At 33.1% G+C, this 22241-nt stretch overlaps 3 protein-coding genes across 3 annotated transcripts in view; all 3 read left to right on the top strand.

Annotated features, from left to right (window-relative positions):
- The window catches only part of mtg (mind the gap), a 65110-nt gene extending 48173 nt beyond the window's left edge, over positions 1 to 16937 (top strand). Inside the window, exons 2-7 of the mRNA XM_090113731.1 lie at positions 11253 to 11375; positions 11798 to 11937; positions 12247 to 13085; positions 13545 to 13719; positions 14122 to 14347; positions 15410 to 16937. Of these exons, the coding sequence (XP_089969857.1) occupies positions 11253 to 11375; positions 11798 to 11937; positions 12247 to 13085; positions 13545 to 13719; positions 14122 to 14347; positions 15410 to 16083 (2177 nt within the window). The 3' untranslated portion in view covers positions 16084 to 16937. The remainder of the gene's footprint in view (positions 1 to 11252; positions 11376 to 11797; positions 11938 to 12246; positions 13086 to 13544; positions 13720 to 14121; positions 14348 to 15409) is intronic.
- The window catches only part of Cortactin (cortactin), a 444169-nt gene that overhangs the window by 279350 nt on the left and 142578 nt on the right, over positions 1 to 22241 (top strand). The gene's annotated exons all lie outside the window — the stretch shown is intronic.
- Positions 20399 to 22190, top strand: LOC149899814 (uncharacterized). The gene is made up of 3 exons (XM_090113509.1): positions 20399 to 20876; positions 21024 to 21227; positions 21891 to 22190. The coding sequence occupies exons 1-3, from the start codon at positions 20631 to 20633 to the stop codon at positions 22188 to 22190; spliced, it is 750 nt and encodes a 249-aa protein (XP_089969635.1). The 5' UTR covers positions 20399 to 20630.

The following is a 22241-nucleotide window of genomic DNA, read 5'->3' as shown; positions in this document are numbered from 1 at the left end:
ATAGGTATTAATAATAATTTCACAAAATTCATTTAAATTCAATGCTCAGCCTATATTTCTATATCGTGTATACAAATGAAACCCGTTTCGCGTTATCACGGCATCACGTGTGAACGGCTGAACCTATTTCGATAATTCTTTTTTTATTATATTCCTTGAAGTACGAGGATGGTTCTTATGTAGAGAAAACGTAAATAAGAACCACGGGCGAAGCCGGGGCGGACCGCTAGTACTTAATAAAAAACGATTTAAATTATGAATTATTGAACTTTCGCTTTCTAATACTCTATGAGAGTATTAAACAATTGATACTTTATCTATACAAAAAGTACATCATAGTATTATTAAAGCTTGACCTGAAGCGACCCTTGAGATCTCTCTTTATTGAGAGATACTGGAGATACTGAGAAAGGTCAAAAGCGTACGAGTCTAAAATAAAATATAAGTATAGTATGTAAATAATAAAGGTTTTTCAGGATAGTTATAGTTATGTAAAGGTCATTTACATAAGAAAATAAACGTTATTGTTATCCTAAATATATATCCCTATAGCTAATATAAAGGTAATATTGGTTTTTGTTACTTTTGAATCTATCTATACATGTATATAACTCAAAGGTGACTGACACAGACATGTATCAAGACTGTGGTGACTGATATAACGATCTATCAACGCACAGCCCAAACCACTGGACGTATCGGGCTGAAATTTGGCATGCAGGTTAACGTAGCCGTCCCCTAAGAAAGGATTTTAAGGATAGGTTTTACCCCGGAAATCTCACGGGAACGGGAACTTTGCGGGTTTTTCTTTGAAAACTCGGGCGAAGCCGCGGGCGGAAAGCTAGTTATGAATAAAGCGATTGACCTTAATAATTCATTGCTTTCAGACAAATAGATTCATAAGTTCCAAAATACCAAAGCGACACATGCTCAAGGTAATCTTGATTTTCATACAAATTAACATAACTAATTAGTTATGCGAACATTTTCGTAATAAGTATTGCCAAAACATTGGTAGGATTAGAATAGCAGCAGAATAACGCTGAAAAACATAGATTTTTAGACACCCATTTTGTTTCTTTTGGAGTAGTAAAAACTCATAAATAAAGATAGATGTGAGGTGAACACCAAGCATTGATTTTTATTATTTCTGCTACTAACTAATGTCGGTGTTCGAAACGTTATAATTCGTTTTAAATTTTTATATTACACTAGCGGTCCGCCCCGGCTTCGCCCGTGGTACATATTTACGTTTTCTCTACATAAGAACCATCCTCGTACTTCAAGGAATATAATAAAAAAAGAATTATCGAAATCGGTTCAGCCGTTCTCGAGTTATGCGCTTACCAACACATTTTGCGATTCATTTTTATATATAAGAAGATTAGCTTTCCGCCCTCGCCACCGCCGCGTTTTCAAAGAAAAACCCGAATAGTTCCCGTTCCCATGGGTTTACCTATCCTATGGCTTAATCCAAGTTTCTCTCTATATGTGTGAAACTTGTAATTTTGTGTAAATTTCATTGTAATCGGTTCAGTACCTAGTATTTGCGTGAAATAGTAACAAAAATACATACGTACGTACACATTCACATACAGCCATCCTCACAAGCTTTCGGATTTATAATATTAGTAGGAAGGTAATGAATAAAATAATGTTTTTAATTCGTTGTAATATGAGTAAGTATACATAGTCAAACATATTATGTAACATTCAGTTGACGCAAATTTTGATCTTCTACTTCTTTTAAAACTTATAAAATGCAATTCACATTTCTTTAATCTGTTTATAATATCACCTTTCACCTATTTATATGTTACATTTAAATATCATACTTAATTTAAGATATGTTTTCAGTCGCCACATATACAATACTATGACGATATCCTACTCCACAATCATATTTAACTGTATTTGGTATATGATAATTTTTTAAGAACAGTAAAAAACTGATTGGTTTATTTGTTACACAGTCTCCTTTATTATTTCGATTAGAGAGTTATCGTATCTGTTAAGACTTATCTTATCTTAATCAACGCCTGTAAGGAAAATCTATTCAACCCGGGTAGCACAAGCTGACAGGATATTATATACTAGGATTTACTGAACACAATTCATAACACAATAGTGTTGTTGCAACCAAAACGCAAGCGCTCAAGCGCATATAAACTCATAATTACGTGCAATCATTAGCAGCAATAAATATAGACATTAAGGTATTATTTGAGTATTTTTTATCAAATAAAAGCAACATTTCCTACAGTACGCCTCTCGTCCGTGGCCTCTATAGTTGAGGCCACACGCGAAGTTTTTAAACACTAATATGCAAGTAGATCTAATGTCTGGTAAGTTTTTGAGGAATCTTTTTTATGTAAGTATATTGTTATAATATTTCTTGATAATACACTGCTCACGAGAAATATTTCTTAGTAAAACTTTATTGTAGAATTTGTATGGCGATTTCGCAATAAGGTCAAGGATTGAGTATTTTTATGATATACGATGGAGTGATGTAGATAGATGGAGTGATGAAAAAAAGGGCGTGTCTGCCGAGCACTCGTGTCAGAAGTGAAACTTCATTGACAAGATTCAAAGCTACCACATCGTCGCCTTACTCCATGACGTGACGGTATTGCTACGACGCGACGTTGAAATTTTACTCTCAACGCGCCTAAATAAGTTTCACTCCAAAAAAAGATTAAAGTTCCATTCCATATAATTTGCATTTTATGAGTTATCGATCGCAGTACACTATGATCAAGTATAAAAGGGTAAGAGAAAATAATATACTATTAAATACTAATGGTTCATTGCTCTTGATTGCTCTCGATTCTAGCCATTATTCTTAATAGAATAGATAGAGAAAGTCCAGTCTTCCGATTCCTTTTAAAACTTTTATATTGGCTTTTTATTAATGTTAGGAAATAAAACGATTGAATTTCAAAGCCACAAATATACTTTTACTCTTGAATCTTGAAACTTACATTTACTCATAAGAAATACGATAGGGAGTTTCTATATTTTATCTATAGATATAATAATATAAAGCTGAAGAGTTTTATGGTTTGTTTGTTTGAACGCGCTTATCTCAGGAGCTACTGGTCCGATTTGAAAAATTCTTTCGGTGTTAGCCTATTTATCGAGAGGCTATAGGCTATATGTCATCACGCTAAGACCAACAGGAACGGAGCAATGGGGGCTCATATAGTATTAAATATACTACTAAATAGTTCGAGCCATTATAATTTATAATATGAGCGAAGACTCTTACACTATACTTTTTATACATTTAAGAATGTATCAATGAATAAGAAAGCTACATAGGAATTTATTACATTTTGAAATCACAAGTTACCTACAGTTTTTACTGTTTTTGCAGAGCCATATCAAATCTAATGATAGACATCCGAAACACGGTTGTCATTTAACTCATATATAAATAGAATGTGGTTAGGGTAAATAAACTTGAATTACCTACGTAAAGATCATTATAAAGAGATTACCATCTCATTCGCTTGTCTGTGCCTCCGGCTTGATATACAAACAGATATTCTACTAGGTTTGGTATAATTATCTCCTTTAGAATATAGTTTAACGCGTGCTTACCTTGTAATTAATTATTATGAAATGTAGATTTTATAACGTTTTCTTAAATGTCATGCCATTAGGCCGATTAGGATATTTGTAGAGTATTTGCTAAAATGTATTGATCAATATTTGCAAAGAGACTTACCACCTTCTATCAGCATAGCCTTGAAAGATATATTCCAAAGTAAAAACCGAAGTTTGTGAGTTAAAATAATATAAAAACTGCGAAAACATATGAAACATTATCTATGTATAATTAACTGTGTTACGCAAACGCAGTAACAGAATCACATACCTAAATAAACATAAAACATTTCGAAAAAAAAACAAAACAATAAAACTAATAAAATATAAGATAGGAGCGGCTGTGGTCACTCAACCGGACCTTGTGAAATGGAAAGTGACCCGCGATCCGCTATGTAAATGGATTCATGACTAAATATTACATAAATTTAAATATGTTTGTATAAGAAAATCATTTTTAATATAATTTTAAATATAAACGTGAAGAAATTTATTTAGCTTCTGATGAGGTAAAAAAGAAAATTCTCTTATTCAAAATGTAAAAGGCCCACTATGTAATATATTGTGTCGTATATAATATAGATATCTGAAAAGTTTCCTTCTTTACATTTTTGTCGTCTCTTTAACTTACAAGATCAATACTCTAGAACAAATTTAGGTTTTATCCATTGCTTACATATTATCTACCATAGAGTTTCTGTGATCTGTGTTATCTACTGACGTATTTTTAAATTACCATTTAAAATATGAAATATATCATGTCTCCTCATTAAACAGGTACTCAATTATTATTACAAATAAAGGAAACTTATTTTCCCCTTTGACAAATCACTCAACGCACAAACAGACAACAACAATACCGTATTTATTGGTAATTCACCATACAATAGTGGGATTTCACGGCAATTTGCGACGCACATTTTGTGGTATCTATACACCGTTACAAATTAAATCTAAATCGTTATTGCTAATAATTTATTATATTTAATTTGCAGGTTTTACTTGACTCTATGTTCATTATACATAGTATAAAAAAGCGTGTGTGCTAAGCACAAGTCTCAGAAGTGAAACTTCTTTGCCAAGATTCAAAGATACTAACATCGTCGCCTTACTCCATGACGTGACCTTGAAATTTTACTCTCAAAGAAGTTTCATTTAAAAAAAATATTTTGTGCCAAAACTATCAGTTATATATGAAATTATAATTTATAATTAATTCTGCTCCCTATAAATAAGCCTCAAGTCCATCAATAACTTTTGTTCCATGACATGAATAAAAATTATTTAAATACAATTCATTCCTTTGTTTTCGAGTTATGGACTACCCTCCACCTACTTGGCTAGGTAAAAAGTATTATCTATTGAATGTATGCAAAAATATGTACACCTGATGGTACACAATAGTGCTGGTTAACATTAAAAAATTAAATCTAAAGTCCAGCGCTTCTTTTGTAGTCTATAAAAAGTCTTGACATAATATACCTCTAATATTATACCAATGTGCCAGGATTCGTAGCGAGGAATGTGATTGAAAATAACCAATAGCATAGTTATTATTCTGTGCCAATAGTATCGCTTCAAATGCCAAAATCTACAAACTTCAAACCAAATGAAGCGATATGATTGGTAATTTTCAAACAAATTCCTCGCTATATATCCTCGCACATTATTGATGGAAAAGCAAAATTAAACTGAGGATATACGTAGGCAATAAAAATTAAAAACACACAATACTTAGTGGTACACGTTTAACAAATCTTTTATGGGTTTGTATGTCCAAGGATCCATCTATTACTCGACGGAAATTTTAACCATTTTCTGTTTTTTATGAGCTCCTAGTACATAGACTGACGTGGCTTTATGTATACTTTTCCTCGTGAAAATAAACTAACAAATGCGCATGAATTTTAACGTTAATTTCTATTATAAGTTATATTTTAATACAATGGTTAAACTATTACATAAATTATAATATAATTATGATAATATTATCAACATGAGTAAATTTAGTTACTTCATTACTAAAAGAATAAAATAAAGTCGTTAATGCAACAATTATTTAGTAATATGTACGTAGTATATATCTGTCAACTGTGGTAATATTTTCTTACTACAATAACGTGTTTATTGTTTAAAACATTAGACAGGCGTATAACAATAAGCATAACGTCAGGTACCGTTAGCAAAACGTTATATAAATAAAAATTTAGTATTTTGCTTTACATTATTTCTTCTTCTTTTTCTTAAGGGTGCGTATAAAGCAAAATTACCAATCTTCTATTAGATGATACGTGTAATATTCAAGACCAAATCTAAAAAATAAAATATATATCAAACTAGATGATATGTTCAACGATTCTGTTCAATCAAAAACATAAAATATTAAAATTGACTCGATAAAAAAAAATCACCAAGTTAGCTCTAATTTTCACACTTTTACGTTTTCTACTTGACATGGTAATACTTATTATGATTTTTTTTTCATAAACAATTATATTAAAACATTTGCAAGATATTTGTCAGAGCATTTTGTGTAATTACTTTTAGTTTTGGTTTTATCTGCGATAAACCACTTTTGGCGCTCTTTTTTTCTCGAGATAAACGTTTGGTTTTGTCACGATAAAAGTGGTTTATCGCAGATAAAACCAAAACTAAAAGTAATTACACAAAATGCTCTGACAAATATCTTGCAAATGTTTTAATATTATAATTGTTAATGAAAAAAAAAAATCATAATAAGTACTACCATGTCAAGTAGAAAACGTAAAAGTGTGAAAATTAGAGCTAACTTGGTGATTTTTTTTATCGAGTCAATTTTAATATTTTATGTTTTTGATTGAACAGAATCGTTGAACATATCATCTAGTTTGATATACTTATATTTTATTTTTTAGATTTGGTCTTGAATATTACACGTATCATCTAATAGAAGATTGGTAATTTTGCTTTATACGCACCCTTAAGTGGCACATACTAGGGCATGCACCCGGGTTTACCCGGTTCTGAAAAACCCGGGTAAACCCGGGTTTTTTTGTAATCTTGAGAACCGGGTCTGAATAGTATGAAACCCGGTTCTCCCGGTTCCGACCAAAATCTTAAAATACAAAGTATTATTTATATTTTGCTGCATTTTTTTAACAAATTTATTCTATCTGGCAACGTCAGACTCACGTGCATCGCGAATTTTCGTGCCACGCCTCAAGCGTGGCTCTGATTGGTTGTCTAACCTTAGATGCTATAAGTTTCCGACGGGTGTATTACCGAAAAAAATAACTAGGCTTCGAAAATGACAAATTAGGCTACTGAAACATTTTTATTAGATTTGTCGTGAATTTGAAAAGCTGTTGATTTTACTGTTTCATATCCAGTCATGTTTTTGTTTTTGGTATCAAGCTGAAATTTATATCGAATACTCAAGTCTTCGGTCCCTTGATGCTGTGAAAAAGTCAAACTCACAAGCCAACGTATCAAAAAATACAGCCGTAAATGCTGAAAATTTTCGCAAATTTCGACATTCGCATGGGACTCAAAACTTACAGGGTACTTCTCATGAACATAGAGCCTTTAAATTTGGTAAAAGTAACGTCTTATAACACAGATAAAGCAAAAATTGCTAGAAACATAAATTTTAAAGTTACAACATTATAAAAAATAGGTTTGTTCGGAGCCCTCGGAGCAAGAGTCCGACTCGCACTTGGCCGGTTTTTTGCTTTACAGTTTGCAGTTAATGAATGAGGTTTAAGTTTATACGTGATATTATGATAACAAGGTACTTTTATAAGACTGATAAATAAAGAGAAGTATTGAAATTTTGTTTCTTTATTAATTTAATAAAATAAGACACAAGCCGCGTAAAATAAATGGCCCATCAGGTACTTTTACAGTTACTTTTGTTTAATTTCGTTTTTTTTTTCCGAGGTATTATAAAAGAACCGGGTAACCCGGTTCTACCCGGTTCTGAGCTCGATTTGGAACCGGGTTTCAGAAACTTGGAACCGGACTCGGTTCTGCATGCCCTAGCACATACCAGTGAGAACGGATTCTGACTACATTATTTCAATTCTACTTTATACATTACAAACTTGATGACCAATGTCAAGCCAACATCATATTATTTGCAAACAAAAATGCAAATATGAAATATGTAGACATGAAAATAATTCAAACTAATGTCCCAAAAACTTGAGAACCTCCTCCTTTTTTTGAAGTCGGTTAAAATGTATGTCCAAAATTACTTACATACAATAAATGTAATATATAATACATCACAATCCACAGATCCAATCATCAAAAGAAACCGCAGAAATAAACATAAAAATTCCTCCCAAATTTGCTATCCGTACAAGCCTTTCTCTGAGCATCCGGTTATAACCGGTCAGTGTGATTCAGAATCGGCAGGTCACTTGTGACCAGTGAAAGTGATGTGACTTATAAATGGTTATGGACCTTAAATTATTGTTACTGTAGAACATGTTAAAAGGCTGTAGACAGGCAGATTGATAGTGTTTTAGTTTATATTATGCCTGATTACAAACGATTTATGTACAGAAAATGTTCGTGATTCTTAGACCTAAAAATCCTAGTCCCAAGATTCCTAGAAATAATATAGAAGATGTGCAGTTAACAGAATGCAAATTAAGAAAATTAGCAGACACACACACTTCACATTTTTATCTCATACCTATTTAAGATTCAGCTGCTTAAAAAAAATAACGTTACATAATATGAACCAAAATTCAACAGGATATCAAATTAATATAATCCACTTTAGATTATAGAATATTCGGGAATGTCTGCACATACTTTCCCCCCATATTCGAAACTGCATGTGCAATTTTATCGGACGCAGGCCGAGTGTATCGCCTGCGTGCGATCATGCTGTCATGAAGGTATGCAACGTGTGTGATGTAGTAATTGCTTTGAGAATTTCTTTATTTTCTATGAACGCAAGGAAATATATAAGAAACTAGTGGTCCACCCTGGCTTCGCCCGTGGTACATATTTCGCAATAAAAGGTAGCCTATGTCCTTTCTCGGGTATCAAAATACCTCCATACCAAATTTCATGCAAATTGGTTCAGTAGTTTAGGCGTGATTGAGTAACAGACAGACAGACAGAGTTACTTTCGCATTTATAATATTAGTATGGTAAATACTAAATTCTTCATCGAAAGTATCGAATTCATGCCATTACGAATTATTACAACTATAACGATAGTATTATTAATTATTATCTTATGGATGCAGGTGTCCATATAGTGTCGCGGAAGAATTAGAACCTATACCAATATATTTTTTGGGATAAGTTTGTTCAGACAAACTCTTTAGCTCTATAATACAAGAGGATACATCCGAAACATTATAGAAACATCCATACTAATACTAATATATACTAATATAATATTATAAATGCGAAAGTAACTCTGTCTGTCTGTCTGTTACTCAATCACGCCGACCAATTTGCATGAAATTTGGTATAGAGATATTTTGATACCCGAGAAAGGACATAGGCTACTTTTTACCCCGGGATATAGGATAGGTTTTATCCCGGAAATCCCACGGGAACGGGAACTATGCGGGTTTTTCTTTGATTGCGCGGGCGATGCCGCGGGTAGAAAGCTAGTATTTTTATAAACAAGCGTTGCTTTCCATTATTGCTTAGTAATGTTAGTAATGAGTTAATGACATAAGTATCAGTGACTAACTTGTACTAGAAAATATTTTGCTTTAATTAGCACTAGGTAATAATAATTTCTGATCACACGCGAATATAAGTGGCTAGTTATTACAATAAATAATCTGTTTCGACTTTCTATTACGCATTTCAAAATATGTTCATATTTAATTCTTGTTAGTTTACAATCTCTATGTCTATTTCTATGATCTCTCTAATAACATTAACAAAATTTTGGTATGTCGACATTACTACAAAGGCATTTGAAAAATTGTTACAATTTTACAATAACTGGCGCAAGGTATGTTTCAACAAAATGCATTCATTTGAAGACCACTCAATATACAATAAAGGCACTTTCTGTTGGTAATTGTTTATCGATAGTTACTGAAAGATCCCAAATAAAATTATTTTTTACAAATTTTCAACAACAAAGCTATGCATTCAAGCATATCGATTGAACAAACCTAAAAGTTTGATTGTTATTCTTACCTTGTTTTTAAATTATAAGTGATCGGATTACAGGACAAGTTTATATTAAATAAGTAGGTGCTAGAGAGATATTCGTTAAATCTTAAATTTAAGATTAATGAAAAGTTCCCACCATAATCAAATATGTTCAGTTTTTTTATATCTTCACCCAGTCATTTTTAAGTATAAATTATTTCAAAATATGATCATTGCAATACAATTTGTACGTACTTATTTTTGTATTTTGTAATCCGATTAGACAATTTTTAGGAAATCAAAATTTGTAATGCGTTTGAAAGCAGATTTATTTATTATTTTACTAGCTGACCCGTTTACAAAAAAACAGACACATCAGTTAAGTTCCATTTACTCCAAATCAGTCACAGTTACAAAATATTTAAGTATAGAATATACATGTATGTCTAAGCTTTAATATTTATGGGTTCTGAGTCAATCTCCATAAACGTGTCATCACGAATCTTAAAACAAAACAACATCGTAGGTGTGGTAGCGGCCATATTGAACAGGACGAGAAATCTAGGCCAATGTGGTATCCTCTGACGAAATTATGGCGGATGATAATACTAATTGGCCTATTAGAAAACGGTTTATTGCTTACTAAGTATAGTTAGTGATTTTATGAATAGGTAATAAGTTAACTGTTAAAGGGAATACTGTTTTGGAAAGTAATCATACTTTATTGTTAATTTTATTTCTTGTTATAACTGATAAGAATTATAAATAGCAGTTCATAATTTAATTTTATATCCAAACATTACTGTAAGTTTTATATTTTAATTAAATATATAGATAACGTCTCACATAGTTAATGGAAATTAAAACATTATAAATATCATTTATTGAAATGCGCATGATAGTTTAAGCACGATTATAGTGAAACTTGATAAAATGTATATTATTCAATGTTTCTTTACTGCAATACATAAAGGTGCGTTTACGATGTATGCCCAAATGGGTGTTTTTAAAAATCTTAAATCTTTCCCATCTATTATAAAATCAATGCCATAAATGTTTCACCTCTAAATGCCCAATTTTGTAATAAAATCATTGACATAAAGTGTGTACGTAACTTTTCATACCCAGAGTGTCAAATGACCTTTAAAAACCGTTTTATTAAATCATTATTTTTGTCACGCGATTCTAAAGTTGCGAAATTTGTTGGTGCTCTATTGTTTGAAATCACTTAAACGACATAAGAGTCTGTAACGAGGATGCAACGAAAATTGTTTATACAATGTGATAATCGTAATGAAATTATAATTTTTGTGTTTACTTGCCCTAATACGTTTGGGAAGTAAGACTTTACAAGTTGCTTTTGCTAGAATAAATTATGCCAAAATATTATGTATCCTTGTGCTAATTTCTTTCGATAAATTGGAATTATATTTGTTGGACTTAAATAGTAGATACAAGACGATTTGAAATTTTATAAAAGATACATATTTATTTTTTAACAAAATATTCTTTTGTTTCAGATATAGTAAAGCCGCTCTGCGTTTTAGAGTCAGATTTTGGCTTCAAAATAAACTGCGCTTTCAAAAAGTCCGGACTGTTTAGGGTACGAAACCTTGGAGGCATCAAAGCTCATGCTAGTTTAGGTAAGTCGTATTTATGTAATACGCTGTTAATATCTCTCTCTGCTAATAAATTTTTACAATTTTTGTAATAATAATTTTTATATAATAAAATAATGTCCTTTGAGAAAGGTCACACTGAACAAAAAAATCGTAGGATCTGCTTTAATATATTTTTTAACTTATTAACTTTATGTATAGTCTGGAACAATATACACATCACTAAATATGTAGTAAATACATATTATAAAAGGAAGCCTATCGGAATGACCACGAAAAACTAAAAAAACCTACTATACCGATTTTTATTCTGTTTTCACTTGAAGAAGATATTTTAAGAAGATAATTTGTTAAGTTTCAGATTCAACTTGTGCATTTTTTTAAGCATTATTGATATGCAATAATAACAAAATAAGCTTAACTTGATAATTTGCCATAATTTCCAGGGTTCAGTCTCGGCGACGAGCTCGGCTTCGACCAATCACTAACCAACCAGGACCCGAGTAGACGGAGGTCAGTCAGTATCAAGAATGGAGCACCTAATATCCTTGTTGATACTACCAATCGACCGGCTGCTAAACAAGAGGTATATTATTTTATATTTTTTTGTAATCTGGCAGTTAATGTGACTATTTTTGTTTACTTCGATAGCAATAGTTTTTTTTTTTGTAAATATTTTCCATTATAAAAATATCAATTTCTGTCAATCGTAGCACCAATTTCGATAAATAAATAACTATGTAGTTGAATAACAATTGTTTTCACCCTGGTTTTGTCCTCGGGTGAAACCACAGTGAAACTGCGTGTAATAATAATACCAGCATTAATCTTTAGCATAAAAATTGAGATGATACTTCACGTACATGACACTAATTATGAAACTTTTCAATTCCAGAAACGTGGCAAACAGAACCGAATCATGATGCGCCCTGTCCCACCTTCAACGCGCCCAAATCAAGCCGCTATGAACAAACTGTCCACTCTTCACAAACGCGTCTCCACTACAATGCAACCTATTATTGTGTCTGGATCGACCGCTCAAAATTTACCTAGACCTCAATCAACTATCACTATGGCGAAACCGATGCCTATGGGCGTCCCTCCCTTCAGGCCTCTTCCTCCCAAAGAAGAGACCCTCAAAGTACTGCCCATAGCCACGAGAAAGACCTACTCGCCTCTCCAAATACCTCAATCCTCCGGAACTTACGAAAGTGAGAAACAACCCATTTTACACGATAACGTATCCAAAATGGTCTCGCAAATGAACCCTTACAAATCCACACAAACTAACATTAATCCATTCGTTCCGATGCCACAAGGCCTATCTATCATACCCGCACCAAACTTCACACCTAACACCTATAATTCTGTTCCAAATCCTGTTTCTAATTTTGTAGACCCGGCCGTGCCTCAACAAGTGCAGGATATAGCGTACTATAACACGAAAAAAGTAGATGACTATAACAGTATCAGTGGTTATGCAGATGATACGACTTTGAAGCTTAATAAGGAAGACATAAATGCCAAAATTGCTGAAATAGCGAAGGCTGGGAACATTTCTATGGAAGCGGTGGAAGCGGCTATTGCGTTACGACAACAGCAATTATTGAATAAGTACGCAAATATTCCGGTACCGACAACCACAAGTACTACGACAACAGAGGCTCCTATTGTGTTTGAAATGCAAACTGAACCGGAAATTATTGTAGCCCCTGCTCCGTCTAAACCTAAGAGGTATTTTTGGGACCTTGTAATTATTATTTCTCTTATTATTTACAACATAGGGTTAAATGATGCAATTACTTCGACATTATTTTGATCAGATGGGTCATAAATACATTTCATTATTATTTTTAATCGAATGTTTGAAATTTAAATGTTAATCGACAATATTCTTGAATGGCTTGGTCTTCTTCCTATTCTTCCTATTTTTTCCTTGTTGAAAAATAGTTTTTAAGTATTTTGAGAAAATTTTTATTCTATAGATAATTTTATAAAGCATTTGCCTGCCTTGCCTTGCCTTTTTTTATAGTGGGGAAATCTTCCAAAGATACCCACGGCCCCCGGGGAAGGAGCCGTGGGTAATGTCGGATTCTTACCGACTAAAACCCCACTGTTGGTTGTAATTCTTCCGTGACCCTGCCTGCCGTGCCTTAAAATTAAATATTAAAAATATTTCTCATGATATTCCAGAAACCCCACAACAGGCAAAGTAATGAACGCTCCAAGAGAATACTACCCCGTGGGTTACGAAAAGAATTTCGATGATCACTTCCAATCTAAAGTCGATCTACCGGACACGAACTTCCACTGTGGTGATCAGAAATACTTCCCTGGGTTATATGGTGATGAAAACCTTGGTTGTATGGTGAGGATTTTTAATTGAAATTGTAAATTAATACAGAATTGATATGGAGCATGTTAGCTTAAAATATGTTGTGTTGCCCAGATAAAAATGCCTATAATTAATAATTCTTTATTATCTCCTAAAACATGTTATGGATCATGTTTAGTCGTTATTGAAAAACAGTCAGCATACAAACTAATCTATATAAAATTTTATACGAAAATCAAATATTGTAACAAATTGTATTCAGCTCTATTCAACCATTTTGGCATCATATAACATCATATTACAACATTCATCCTATAATATACCAAGTTTGCTTTAAATAATTTCCATCTGAGCCAATCCCCAATTTTTACGTGTTTTACTTTGTTCATGATTTATTATTTTTTATAGTTTATTATACAAAAAATATTATTCTAGGTATTCCACGTATGCGCATTAACCGACGACGGTCTAGTAATGAAGTCCTTCCTTTGCCCGGAATCCACTCTGTTCGACCAAACAATTCTCAAATGCAACTGGTGGTTCTATGTAGACTGCAAGAATACACAAGCGTTATACGATACGAATATACCCGTATCTAAAAGTTATCAATTGATGAAGGCTTTGACGTTCTTCAGTTCGTATAAAAAGGAGATGGAGGATGGTGAGATTTTTTTTTAATAATTATGTTGAATTTATATTTTTGGTTTTATGACATTCAAATGCTTTATAAATATAAATTTATAAAGAATAGAAAAAAAAAACTGAAAGAATAGAATAAATTCGATTGCTCTGGCGGGTCACGAGTGGCTGAGTTGGTCAGGCATCCGCCCCGGAATGGCGCGAAAGGATGCGGGTTCAAGTCCCGCTGAGGGATCAAATTTTTTCTATTTTATAATAATTATGTTGTTGATTGTTCAGGAATACCTTTGTACCGATCTTCAAACTTGAAGATCAAGATCTTATTCGTTATGGTCTCAGGTCATATCCTATATCACTTACAGTTTGTGTGAGAAATTGGCTTATCATACAATTAAATTATCTTAAACTAGATTTCCGCCCGCGGCTTCGCCCGCGTTTGCAAAGGAAAACCCGCATAGTTCCCGTTCCCGTGGGATTTCCGGGATAAAAACTATCCTATGTGTTAATCCAAGTTACCCTCTATATGTGTGCTAAATTTCATTGTAATCGGTTCAGTAGTTTTTACGTGAAAGAGTAACAAACATCCATACATCCATACATCCATACATCCTTACAAACTTTCGCCTTTATAATATACTAGACTAGATTTCCGCCCGCGGCTTCGCCCGCGTTTTCAAAGGAAAACCCGCATAGTTCCCGTTCCCGTGGGATTTCCGGGATAAAACCTAACCTATGTGTTAATCCAAGTTACCCTCTATATGTGTGCTAAATTTCATTGTAATCGGTTCAGTAGTTTTTACGTGAAAGAGTAACAAACATCCATACATCCATATATCCATACATCCATACATCCATACATCAATACAAACTTTCGCCTTTATAATAGTATTAAGATACAGCAAAATATAAATACAGCAAAATAGTGAGAATCAAGTAGATATAATAATAATTTTTCTAATCCCTAAATCCAGAAATTAAAAAAGCTAGCCATCTCTAGCGTCTTGCAATCCATATTTTGGTCAAAAGTCTGCAATTTACATATTATGTTGTTGACTTAATTCAAATCGATAAATATTTATTTCAGGTCGACCCATGAACCCAGAAGACGTCGGCGGTATCAGGGACGCAATATCAATCCTTGAAAATCATGACTCCAAACCGGCTGAATCAGAAAAAGTAGAAATAGTAACCCCATCACCTTTGATAGACGAAAGAAATAATAAAAAAGCAGAAATAGCCCCAGTATACCGCGGCAATAGAGAATTAAATACCACTGAAAGAAGAAAAAGACCACAGAAATCAGAAGAATATAAACTTATAACTGTTAATGCGGGTATTAACTTTAATAACACCAAAAATTCTGAACGAAGAAGAATCGCTGCAAGAAATTCTAGAAGTTCCACAACTTCAACAACAACCTCAAAAACAACAACTTCAACCACAACTTCAACAACAACCTCAACAACCTCAACAGAAAATCCAATAGAAATAGAAAAACAAGAAATCAAAATGATCGATGAAATCAAAGACGCAAAAGAGACTCTAACAGACCAAATAGACCCAGAAACAATATTAAAAGAAGCCGAAAAATCTCCTCCCGTACGAAGATTTTATAGATCCAGTGCTGAAAAAGAAATAGCTATAATAAATAATGAAAAAGTGCAAATTGTTAGACCTACACTTTTTCAAAGTAAATTAAATGATGCAGTTTTAGGAAGTTACAGATTTAGGAGGGATATATCGAGAGTGTATCGATAGTGCGTGTAGTCAATAATCTATTTAGTGTCATATGAACTTATTTATTTCTTCGAGAGCCTGTTGTGTTGTGTCATCGACTATTTCTATTAATTACTAGCTTTCCGCCCGCGGCTTCGCCCGCGTTTTCAAAGAAAAACCCGTTCCCGTAGGATTTCCGGGATAAAACCTATCCTATGTCCTTTCTCGGGTATCAAAATATTTCTATACCAAATTTCATGCCAATTGGTTCAGTAGTTAAGCCGTGATTGAGTAACAGACAGACAGACAGAGAGAGTTACTTTCACATTTATAATATTAGTATGGATAACTAGAATGAGAAAGTAATGCATTTTATAATCCTTATGAAATATTTCTTTGTATTTTTAGGTATCTTGATCTAGTTATTCACAATGAATATCATATTTATCAGAAATGAACTTTTGTTTTATAATTATACTACGTTCTTTCTATATAACTTAGGGATCCTGTAAATGATCAATATATTGTAAAAATATGGGTTCGAATAGCCCAAATCTGCCTTTTATATATTTTGTTGTTGAGTAAAAAATTGTCTTTGTTATCAATTAGTTTAACAATAAACCCATCAAAGGCTGAATTTTCTACATCAACAAGGCATTTAATGGATTTATTAAAAACTATTTTATTTCATTTATGTATATTTATGTATGCATAAAGAATCTTCTAGAAATTCTTCGATGACACAAAATATAAACAACTCGCTCCTCGACTATTGAGACTCGAATCAAATGTACTGATTTACGTAGTTGCTCAATTTTTTTATACTTTAGTTGAGGTTCAGTCAAGTGATATTACGGTGTATGTTTTAGTTGTTAGAATAAAAACTTGTTTCCTAATTAACGACTTTCATTTGTCTCCCATCTTAAAATTAGAAAAAATTATGTTTTTTTTTTCCTAAAAACCTAATTTAGCATTCAACTGATTCGATGACTTTTAGCTAGAAAATCTAGGAATGAAATGGTAGGTATATTATAACCATCTAAACACATTGCAATTTTATTTAGTCGTCTGTATTCCTACTGATACAAATATTATATTTCAATATGCAATTAAAATAATTCTTGAAACACACAAAGCTATTTTGTGTCAAAATAAGCAGAGCTATTGGAAACTAGACAACTGTTTATATGCTTTCTTACGTTGTCAAATGGTTGTCAACTATTTAAATACTTTGCTATATAGATATCCTCAGGATCGTACAAATAAATAAAACTACTATACTGAATGTTCAAATAAAAGGCCAACAAATAATATAAAGTATTTATTATAAACAGAATAGACGAGACTTAATAAATAACTGCGGTTATTTTCTACTAGATTTTAAACAGCGTAATAATTTCTCGCAAAATAACGGGCCGCATGCAATAAAGCCCATAGCCGCTAATGCAGTTGCGCACGTCATACAAATCATTATTTTTGAAAAATGCAATGTGTTTTATAACATAAATTATAAATTAACAGTTCAAATCATTGATAAATACATAAATAAAAGAATAACAGTAAATGTAGATGATACCAAAGCTTCTATAGATGATACACTTACTACAGAAGTTATGAATGACAATTTTAGAACAGAAACTGTAGTAGCAAATTTAGGTGGTGGCAAAACCTCTATCGTTTATAACGTTGCAAAATTAGAACTGTGAAGTGATATAAAAAAAAACTGTAGTAGAAAATCTAAGTGATGCAAAATCTCCTATCAACGATACAGTTACAAAACCAGAATTTGCAAATGTTATTTTTCAAATAGTAGTTCAGTCAATAGTTCATTCCGCAATCGGGGCAGATAGGCACGGTGGGGCAGGCACACTTGCGCTGAAACAGGCCGCGGGCACACAGGGGCAGGCAGATCACCAACGAGGCGGCACTCACGAGGCTCAGGAGCGATACGCAAATCATATGCCGTTATAGTACCCGGGCCTGCGAGGCGGTTCCTGGAATGATAATTTATGGTCTTAGCACAAAACAATTTAAACACAGTCTAACTTACCAGGGATCTGTCACTTTAGTAGCTGTCTATGTGTAATACGACAAAACCATATTAAAGAGAACCCGCGCTTAAAGTTAAACCCTGTCTAAAGCTTTTTGTGGTAAGACAGTTTGAATTAAAACGACCTAATTTTATGTAGGCATTATTTTGGTAGCAGGAGGCTGTAATTACGGTATCCTACACGTATATATATTATCTCTCTCTATGAAGTTCTTAATGGCACGAGATATTTATCATGAATGAATTTTACTTACGTTACAATATCTACGCTTTGTGCCTTAAGTTTTTAGATTTTTGGACACCTTTTCATAGACCAAACGATAATCCTGAAAGAAGGATTATTCGCGCACAATTCCACAATAATTTCACACTCATGTTGTTTTAAAATTTTACAATAATTTTTGCTTCTGACACTGATGACGTTTACAAAATCAATTTGATATTTTTTTCTCTTTTCTAATGTTGAATGAGTTTCTATAAAATTAAATACGACCTATAGTGAGCTATAGAGCAAATCTTGTAAATATTTCTGTTGCTTATTATTGCATTGCAATGGCTGTATTTATGCCAACAGAACGTCTATTTAATGCATATAAATTCAATAGAATTCATTTATTATTTTACTAGCAGTCCGCCACGGCTTCGCCCGTGGTACATGTTTATGTTTTCTTTCCATAAGAACCATCCTCGTACTTCAAGGAATATTATAAAAAAAGAATGATCGAAATCGGTCCACCCGTTCACGCGTGATACCGTGACCAAGGGAAACGGGTTTCATTTTTATATAATATATAGATCAATGAATTCGAGCAATCCGTCCATTATAATATTATACATGTGATTATACATATCCATAAGAAAAGGTTGAATTAAAATATCAACAAGAATTATCAGCAGAGAATATTGGCTAATGTTTATTCAAAGGCACTGAAAATCTGTCTCTACAATTGTCTCTACAAACTACACGAAAGATGTAAATTGTAAAGGATAGGACCTTGTTATTTAGATTTCTATGGATAGGACATAGGTATAAGGTAAAGGTAAATATATTTAATGAACCAATTAATTGATTAATAAATAAAGAATAAAGACCGTTCAATGCGAGAATACGTATTATTGATCAGAATAGAAATGTACATTACGGGAATTATAAATGAAACAAAGAAAACGTTGAAGAGAATAATTTATTATATTCATAATAACCGACGATCACTCATCATGATTTAGATTTTTTCGGGCAGCACGGACTTTTGCAGGACACTCTTGAAGGCGTAGTACCCTTGTGACTCTGTTCACGTTTTAAATATTTCTCTAACATTATCGGACAACACGATATAATACTGGCTGCAAGGAAAGCTGTGAGGAACGTGATACATATGGCCATATTAAATTACTTTTTCTTGAGACACTTAAACAATTTTTTTAACTCAATCTGTTTGTAGCAAACGGGGAAACACGCCAGAACTGTGGCCGAAGCGATCAAGGCGTACATCGAGAGACAAATCATTTTTTCATTGGGTTTTTTCTTCTGGCAACTGATTGATCTAAATACGGGAAACCAGCTGGTACACTGCCTTCTGAAATGAGAAAAAATATATGTAAATTCCTCCATCTCTTTAATGTAACCACGAATCGTCAATTATTATTGATCCTTGGCCTTGAATTCGGTTATCACTTGAAAAAGTGAATATTATCACACAAATTCAAATGCACTTCTTAAATAAATCCTTTTTGAATAAGTGAATTAAGTTGTTAAAGTAAATGAAATCGGTGCATGGAAAACATAGCTTAATCGAGGAAAGATCCAAACTCTGTGGAAAAATACTTACCCTTGAATTTAGAACTTTGTCTCTCTGAATGATGTTCAGATCTATTTGAACACGCAAAACAGTGGTATTAATAACGCATACATATACATAATTTCATTGATTTTTGTACTTTGTAAGTTTTTTGCAAGAACCTTGACACTGACACTTTGGACACTATGACACGCTACAGCTTTCTTACCAGCCAGTTGTTAGTTAATTACCTTTAATTACTTATATTTAAATAAGAAAAAGATCTTGAAAATTAATATTAAGATGCTGTTAAGATAACTCTTGCTCTTATTGTGCTTATTCAGTGCTGATTTTAGTATGCGCTGTTTCATATAAACTGCAATTTCAACATTCACTAAATTCCATACAACATACAGAAACTGTCACCGAATAATTTTAGTAGGAACTAGGATATTATATAAGTAGTACTATTTGCAATATCTACTAGGTAACATTTGATTTAAAGACGACCAGCGTAATTTCCCGCTTTGTTAAAGTGGGTCACAAAATATGAATTTGAACTTTTCAGGTTTTTAATTTAAAACTAAACCTACAAGTCACTCTGTCAGCGTCACATTTGATAGTAACTTGTTTCCATTGATTGCAAAGTTCCTATTATCATTTTTATCCACCAATATTTTAAAAGCATCTATGTAGCTATCACATTCCAGGCATGCGAATATCGATAACCAATTTTCAAATGTAATATCACAAGGTTACCAATGAAATATTGTCTGCTGTTGATTTTGACACTGCTGGTGTCTACGTGGGGGCATCCGCGGCAAAAGAGGCAATCGGGTCATGAATCAAATATATTTCGAGATTTACAATTAAAGGACCATAAAGTGAGAGAAACGCAGCGGGATTGTAAAGGGAAGTGTGCTTCGAGTATAGCGCAAAAGGCTGCAGCTGAGGCTAAAGCTGCACAGGCTGCACAAAACGCTGCAGGGGCCCAGGCGGCTCATATGGTATGAATATTAATTCAGTTACTGATTACAATAGTTGAACCTTCTACATACCTTAAAATTAATCTAGTTTTATCCGTATTATAACAACTTTTACCATCTTTGACTGTAGTCATGAAGATTATTTAACGAGAGCTTTGTGTATTTCAGGTCAAAACACAGTTAGCAGAAAGGGCGTTACAAGCAGCCAAAGCTGCAGAAGCTGCTCTTGCTGGTAAGCAAGCTGTTGTGGAACAGCTGCAACAAGAAGTGAAGGAAGCTGAGGCGGTGGTCGCTGAGAACTCTGCAGCTGTTCACCAACAACAGTCAGCTGTTAATGCTGGTGTGCAAGCAGCTCAACAAGCTACTGCGCAGGTGAGAATTGCATATGATTTAAAATAATTTTCCACGTTTAGATCCAAAATAGTACACATATTATAAATTACATCAACTTTGCTGTGTTGTATCTTCAACAATTCCTACCCAATCAGTTCTTGAGATTGATTTCAAAGTAGAATGTTATACGAAGTTAATGCAACAGGGTGCATAATGGTGCGTAGTAATCAATGACGATAATAAATTGACATTAAACAAATTGTTTTAAGGATTCGTAGTAATTGTTGAAGAACAAACACCCTGGTGATATAATCACTTCGTATAACGCTACTTTAATTCTTTTCAAGGACCTGATTGGGTAACGAAATTTGAAGAATCAAGACAATCTAAACTCAAAAAGAAACCAGAATTAAATAAAAAAAATGGTGATTTGTATGTCAATCTACACCTTCATAGCGGCTGCATCTTTATTATCTTGTACTCCAGTTATTTATGCCAATGTCTGTAATAGCAAATATCTCTCCTGCTTATGCAGCATTAAGAAATAGAGCGTGTCAAATTGGTGGATAACATTAAATTCTTGTATTTATTTCGTGATTAAAGTTGATACACAAATTTGATTTTGTTTTTATTATTCTTGTTTACTATTCTGAGCTTATCTTCTCATCGTGTTTTTCATCATTATTTCTTTAATATCAACAGCACAAGCTATTAATGCAAGCGGTTCAACTGTCTGCACAACTTGAAAAAGCGGCACATGGTCTTCTCGATAAAATCAAATGTGGTCTACAGGAAAAATGCCACAATTTGTCTGAATCCCGGGCCAGATTAGCCCATCTCCAGCACAAGCTACAGTGCGCATGCTCCGAGTGTGCGGCCACGAAACAAGCCGCACATGCAGCATGTGAAGCCGCAAGAGCAGCATGTGGTAATGCTAGACGAAAGAAACATATAATTAAGCGAAACGCTATCATACACAAAGTGCCTAAACCAGGACGATGATGCAAACATGGAAGGGGTAAAGGAAAACAGGATTTTAATCGTTTTAGCTCT

This window comes from Colias eurytheme, chromosome 20 (assembly GCF_061535395.1).
Source record: "Colias eurytheme isolate Ceu_HAF_F1 chromosome 20, ilColEury1 Martin Lab GWU primary, whole genome shotgun sequence".
In the NCBI taxonomy this organism is placed as follows: domain Eukaryota; kingdom Metazoa; phylum Arthropoda; class Insecta; order Lepidoptera; family Pieridae; genus Colias; species Colias eurytheme.
The sequence above is the reverse complement of the archived record's forward strand: the minus strand, read 5'-3'. Positions and strand labels throughout refer to the sequence as shown.

Coding starts and splice junctions, on each gene's coding strand:
- LOC149899814 (XM_090113509.1), top strand. CDS start 20,631: ATGAAATATTGTCTGCTGTTGATTTTGACACTGCTGGTGTCTACGTGG. Junction 20,877..21,023: donor GGGCCCAGGCGGCTCATATG/GTATGAATATTA, acceptor TGTGTATTTCAG/GTCAAAACACAGTTAGCAGA. Junction 21,228..21,890: donor CTCAACAAGCTACTGCGCAG/GTGAGAATTGCA, acceptor TAATATCAACAG/CACAAGCTATTAATGCAAGC.